Source organism: Colias croceus, chromosome 17, assembly GCF_905220415.1.
Source record: "Colias croceus chromosome 17, ilColCroc2.1".
NCBI classification, from domain to species: Eukaryota; Metazoa; Arthropoda; class Insecta; order Lepidoptera; family Pieridae; genus Colias; species Colias croceus.
Genome location: NC_059553.1, coordinates 1,079,458 through 1,086,337, shown reverse-complemented (window position 1 = coordinate 1,086,337; position 6,880 = coordinate 1,079,458). Strand labels below are relative to the sequence as shown.

Below are 6,880 nucleotides of genomic sequence, written 5' to 3'. Positions count from 1 at the left end.
GTTTTGCTTTTTATACAGTGAACATAATATAGCAATTAATCTACAAATATATTTTGCGCCCTTTAAGATAATTATAAATTATAAATTTTATGCATACGCAGAAGTACAAATACTTTTATAAGTTTTTACACATTAAAGGGAGAAAAAGATAGAGATGTTCGCAAACTAGGAGTATCAGATAGCGATAATTTTCAGATTCAGATGTTAGCAATACATTTTTTAACCAAACATATTATTAATTATAGCCCCGGTCAGTGGACTGTATGTTCTTGAATAGGGTGAGGCGCAGAGGTTCCCACTTGTTGATTAAAACTCGCAGCGATTTCCAAGGTGATTTATTTACCATACAATATTTACAAATCTTACAGCTTAAGTACATTTCTATCCTACTTAAAACTAACAGTGGGTATAATGAGCAACTTGAGCGTAAGGGCACAATACGCCCCGCCCACTCGACCCCACTACCGCGGCCCGGTGCCGTTTTCGCTGGGTATAGCGCGCATCACATAGGCGCGCTCCCGTTGCCCGTCGCTCGGCGCCGCCGTCGTCCCTGTAGTTGCCGTCCGTACCAGAGGGTATAGCGCGCATTACATAGGCGCGCTCCCCGTTGCCTGTAGCTCGGCAACGCCGTCGTCTATGTAATCGCCGTCCGCAACAGCCTCCCCCCGGTGAAGTCCTCGGGACGCAGCCTCTTCTACGGGAAGGACGACGACCTTTGTTACCGGTCGCTTTAATTGATGCCCTCTTGATTGCACCATGACACTTCTGATTTCCCCATCCGGTCCGGGAAATGTTTGCGTAATTCTTCCTCGTGGCCATACATTTCTTGGAAGCGCAGCGTCGGCAACAATGACAATATCGCCAACCTTAAGCGCTTGTCTATCATGTCGCAGGTGGCCGCGTGGGTTGAGTGTTGGTAAGTACTCGCGTACCCACCGCCGCCAAAACTCGTTCGCTAGCGCTTGAGCTTTCTTCCATGTTCTTTTTGTTACATGTTCACATGCGCCTACTAATGGCATGTCGGAAGGGCCACCCAACAGAAAATGGTTCGGAGTGAGTGCCTCCGGGTCCTCTGGTGTCACCGGCACGTGTGTTAGCGGTCGAGCATTGATCGTGTGCTCAACCTCCGCTAACAGCGTAATTAATATCTCTTCGTGCGGTTCTTTTTGGAAAAGTACGGCGAGAAGCGAAGTCTTTACAGAACGAATAAGTCTCTCCCACGCGCCGCCTTGATGTGGTGCGCCGGGAGTGATGTACTTCCAGTTCATTCGCTGTTGTAGGCCATAGTCTTTAAGTTCACTTTCCCATACTTCAATGGCTCGACGTAACTCAGTATCGGCGCCGCGGAAATTAGTTGCGTTGTCTGAGTACATAACTCGCGGCCACCCACGTCGCGCTGCCATACGCCGCATCGCCATTATTGCAGAGTCGGTAGTGAGAGCGCCGACTAACTCTATGTGTACAGCCCGTGTTGAAAGGCAAGTAAATAGAGCCCCCCAGCGCTTCTCTCTTCGGCGTCCTATTGTAACCGTCATTGGACCGAAATAATCGAGTCCGCAATTCGTGAATGGTCGCACGAATGCCTCGGTCCGCTCCGCAGGTAGGTCACCGAAGTTCGGCATAGTGGGCGTGGCCTTCTTTATACGACATGTCGAGCATTCCTTCGCTACGGCCTTAACTGTCGGTCTGACTCGCAATATCCAATATCGCTGCCGTAGGTCATTAACCACACGCTCATTGTTCGCGTGCAGCGCTCTTTCATGTTCTCTTCGCACTAATAGTCTTGTGAAGCGATGACCGCCGTCTAATATGACGGGAAACTTGCATACGTTCGGTATGGCTGCGTGCTTCAAGCGGCCGTTCAGTTGCAGGAGGCCGTATTCGTCTAGCACGGGGTCAAGTTTGGCTAATCTGCTGCTTCGACATATTGGTCTTTTGTTTGTTAACCTTTCGATATCTTCCTCAAACTTGTCGCGTTGTGAGGCTTTTATTGCTAAGCGTTCGGCTTCTTCCAGCAATTTAGTATCGAGCGTCGTCTTGATTTTCTTAGCTCGGTTTATAAACATTAATACATAGGCGATTGCTCGTATGTAACGCTCGTATTTTGAAAAGCGTGTTACGTCCGGTACGCTCTGTCTTATGTCGGCTCGTTCTGTGGCTGTGTGATGTTCCACAGTTGCCACCTCTAGCCACGGTGCTTGTTCGGGCCATGATTCCCTCGGTTCGCGTAAGAATGCAGGGCCGGTGAACCAACGGTCGTTCTCGTTCTTTTCTTCGTTATTGATACGAGTCGCGTCGTCCGCCACATTGTCGGCGGTAGGCACCCACCGCCATTGATTTATCTTCGTTAATTCGGCTATTTCACCCAGCCTGTTCGCCACGAATGGAGTGTGACGAGCTTTATCGTTTCGAATCCACTGCAATACGGTTGTTGAGTCCGTCCAATATGTGTGACTCGCCACGGCTAGTCTATGCTCCTTTAGTATAGTGGACGCAAGACGTACGCCGATTAGTGCGGCCTGCAGCTCGAGTCTCGGTATACTTTGCGTTTTCAACGGCGCTACTCGCGCTTTAGCAGATATCAGCGCTATGCGTACGTTTCCGTTCGGCTCTTCGGAGCGCCAGTAGGCGGCGCTTGCGTACGCTTGCTCGGAGGCGTCGCAGAAAATATGAAGTTCGACTTTAACTCCCCCCGTATTGCCGTACCATCGTGGTATTCGCAGCTTGGTGATGTCATTTAATCGTTTCAGCCAGTCATCGAAGTTAGCGTAGTCTTCTGCCGGTATGGGCTCGTCCCAATCAAGCTTCAGCCTCCATAAATTTTGAAGTATTATTTTGGCCGTGATTGTATAATAACTTATGAGTCCCAGCGGGTCGAAGATTGACATCACCGTTCCTAGCGCTTCCCTCTTTGAAGGAGGTCGACGGCGCTCTTTCACGTCGGTGTGAATCCTCGCTAAACATGTGTTGAAAGAAAGTTTATCTTCTCGCGGGATCCACACCATTCCCAATGTCTTATTCATATCGTGGTTAGTGGCCACTAGACTCGCGGTCGCCCGTGTTCGCAGGTCGAACGGCGTGTGTTGTATCACCGTGTCGCGATTACTACTCCACCCAGCTAATGTGAAGCTAGCGTGGGCGTGCACATGTATGACTTCCTTGATTGTTTGTATAGCTTCGTCTTCGGTCCTGAAGCTATCGACGAAGTCATCCATATAATGATTTTTCGTTATCGCTTCATATGCTAGCGGATGCGATAATCGGAAATCTTCAGCGTTCTTGTTTCTAACGCTGTGTGCGATGAATGGCGAACTACGAGCCCCAAATATCATTGAAGTCATTTTAAACGTTTTCGGAGGGCTCGTTCTATCATCGCCTCGCCAAAGGAAAAGCTGCGCGCCTTGATCTTGTTTTCTAATCTTAATTTGAAGAAACATTTCTTTAACGTCGGCCGTCACTGCGACTTCATTTTCTCTATATTTGTAGAGTATTCCCGGCAGTGACTGAAGTAAGTCGGGGCCGTCTAGCAGTTCGTCATTTAGGCAGACGCCCTTATCTCTTGCGGCCGCGTCGAACACTACTCTGAGTTTTCCCGGCTTGTTTGGGTTAACGACTGCGAAGTGCGGGAGATACCATGTAGTAGTCGCCGGTAAGTCATCGTTTGTTACCGGTGCGGCGTATCCCTTGTTAATGAGATTTTGAATCTCCGCCGTGTATGCATGTTTGAATTCTTCGCATCGATCCATTTTGTTCTCAATGGATTTTAACCTTTTTCTAGCCATCTCATAGTTTAACGGTAGCGTAGGTTTATCGGTTCGCCATGGCAGGCCTACTTCAAAACGTCCGTTAATGCGACGTGCTGTTTCTTCAAATATGCGTATAGCGCGCTCGTCGACACTCGATTTTCTTTGTGTTACTTTTATACCGAGTGCGTCGATTTCGTAGCTTTTCTTCATTAGTTTTTCCAACGATTTGTTACTAACGCAGTCATCGTCGTTTTCATACGTATGTAACACATTTTCACGACTTAATGTTGTTTTGGGTGTGGTGCCGTGTATGACCCACCCTAGTCGTGTGAGTGACGCTACAGGTTCGCCACGTTTGCCGGTTCTCAGCTTTCTTGATATAATCAAGTCCCAGTTATCGGACCCGATTAACAACTTCGGTTTGACTTTACCGATGACGTCTTTCAAAGGCAATCCTTTTAAATGATTGTATTTCAGCGTGTTCGCGCTTATTGTTTGTCCACCTATTGCTAGGTTTGTCATTGTTCGCACACGGATCGCGTGTGACGCTCCATTGTTTCGTCGGCTTATCTTAATTTGCACCGATCTACTGTTCATAATGTCGCTTGACGCCCCCACCCCGCTTATTCGTAGGGGTTGCGTAGGTCCGTTTAATTCAAGCTCTCGTGCGAGGTCTTCATCGATCAATGATATTGTTGATCCCTCGTCTAATAAAGCATACGTTTTGATTTGCTTTTCGCCATCCGATTTTATATACACCGGACATACTTTTAATAAAACAGCTTGGTTGTTGCTGTTAATAGTAGTCGAGAGTACAACTTCAGTCGGTTTCTCTTCGATCGCTATTTTTTCTTCATGTAACATCGGGTGATGCGGTTTATCGCACCCGTCTATGTCGCATCTTTTATGCTTGCACCGGGATCGCAGGTGCGTGCTAACAATGCATTGAAAACAGGCTCGCGCCTTCTTCATTCGTTCCCAACGTTGACTTAGCGACATATTTGCAAATTCTTTGCACTTTGGTGTTTCATGCTCGCGCCCGCAACATAAGCAACTTATCTTTTTATCATCATTATTAGTCGCATAAATGTTCGCGCGGCGTAGCGGTCGACTTTCTCTTTTTTCAACTGTTGTTGTCTCTGTCTTCTTACTGTAGTTGTATGTAAGTTGTAGATCCGCTTCTTTGATGAGATAATTCGACAATGTGAGAAATATGGGTTCATATGTCGTGCCATGTGCTTGACCGTAGTCCGTCCACCGTGCTTGATAGTGCAGGCTCAATTTATTTAATATTTCTCTGACGAGCATCGTACTATTAACGTAGCTTCTATCCTCTATGCTGTTTAACAGCCAAGCTATATTTTGTACTTTCACGGCGAATTGGTTAAGTTCTACAGCCGTCGTGCCGGGTCGCGGCAGCTTCTTAATCTCATCCATTGCACGGTCGATAATTATTTCGGGTCGACCATAGCATTGGTTAAGCGTTCTCATTATTAGCTCAGGATCGTTCGTTGTGCTTAATAGAACCGCAACAGTGTCGCGTGCGGCTCCCGTTAAACAAGCACGTAACCTGGCTAGATTTTCAATGTTTGTGTATTTGTACAGTCGCGTCGTGTCCTCGTACGCGGCCTTGAAGTACAGCCATTCTGTTACATTTCCATTGAACTGAGGTAAATCGAAGCCTTGTCTTGGAGGCGGCCTTTGTCTCGTCAGCTCCTCAAAGACTTCAGTTAGCTTTTCTATCCCGCGATCTCGGGATCTTGCTCTCGGTGTTCCGACTTTCGTTGTGTCGTGTTCTACGACGGGTAACTCATCTCTACGTTGCCCGACCGTATCTTTAGTCCACGCGACTTGTCGCGATGACTCCCCCCGTGTTGGAAAGGGGGCGTCACCGTGTCTTTGTGGCATAGCGGTCGCTTCTTGGCTGTGTCTTTTGAGCCAGTCTTGTACTCGATCTTCTGACTCTATCGGTAGCGCGTCCGTTCTGTCAACAACGCTAGCGTCGTCAGCAATTCTAGCAATGTTCGCTTCCATTTCTTTAAGTATTTGCTCTTTTTCGAGCGCTATCATTTTCTTTTCGAGCGCTAGTAGCTTGCTTCCTGCCTCTGCTTGTGCTTCCTTCATTCGCGATCTCACAGATCTCGTCGTTCTGACTGAGGCCTGTGACTGAGTGTCGTCTACTCGCGTTTCCGTTTCTGCGGGTGCTGTCGTCGTCGTTTCACGTAGCTCAGACGGTGATGCGGGCGGTCTTGTATGTGTAACGGCCGCTGCATCCGCCTCGTCTGTCTTCTTCGGTCGGTTGCGGGTCATCATCTTCCCTAACGTCCCTAACGTCCCTAGCAGCCCTAACAGCCCACGGCGAGGTGCTGTAGCAACAGTGTTCGCTCACCGTGAGAATGGAAAAGGTGGATGAGGTAGGAAGGAACTACCCAGCAGAGGACGCAAGTGCGTGAGGTTGCTCGAGGACAAGGAGGAACACCTTGCCCCGTCAGCGTGCCTACAGTCCGGCCCTCACACGATCTCGCGCCTTACCGGCGAAGTCGAACTGTACAGTCGCGTTGGATGCGAACTGGTGACTGCGTTCGAACAGTCACTCCCGCCTTGCGGCGTTAACTGCGTGCGCCCGTTTGGCACCGTTAGGTGGGCTAACACACAGCCGCGGTAAACCGCGTTAGATAAATCAGCCTCGTAGACACGCAGCGCAGTCGTCGTTCGGCTGAGTGTCTTGTGCTTAAGACTGAAGATACGCAACGTTCGTAGCTCGGCGTATTATCTTCTTTCTTCTTAATAAGCACGTCGTCTTCGCAGTGAAGTTTGCTTCAACAAAATCCGGCGCGTCGATGGACCAGGCACTATTAATTATAGCCCCGGTCAGTGGACTGTATGTTCTTGAATAGGGTGAGGCGCAGAGGTTCCCACTTGTTGATTAAAACTCGCAGCGATTTCCAAGGTGATTTATTTACCATACAATATTTCAATCGGGATCTTCGCACACGCAGCCTCCGCGAGGAGGCTGCGTGGGGAACATTGTTCGGGGCGGGAAGCCCCCTTCAATGGGAGTATAGCGCCGCCCGTCAACACGGGCGGGAATTTGGGGGGGCGTGAAAGCCCTTATTTTTTTGAATTTGATTCCG

At 48.7% G+C, this 6,880-nt stretch overlaps 1 protein-coding gene across 1 annotated transcript; it reads right to left on the bottom strand.

Annotated features, from left to right (window-relative positions):
* Window positions 1-587: 587 nt before the first annotated feature.
* On the bottom strand, window positions 588-6,059 carry LOC123699269. Its single transcript, XM_045646191.1, has one exon. It carries the CDS (start codon window positions 6,057-6,059, stop codon window positions 588-590), a length of 5,472 nt encoding a protein of 1,823 aa, XP_045502147.1.
* Window positions 6,060-6,880: the final 821 nt, after the last annotated feature.

What these genes read in the sequence shown, in the direction of transcription:
- LOC123699269 (XM_045646191.1), bottom strand. Translation starts at nt 6,059, where the DNA reads ATGATGACCCGCAACCGACCGAAGAAGACAGACGAGGCGGATGCAGCG.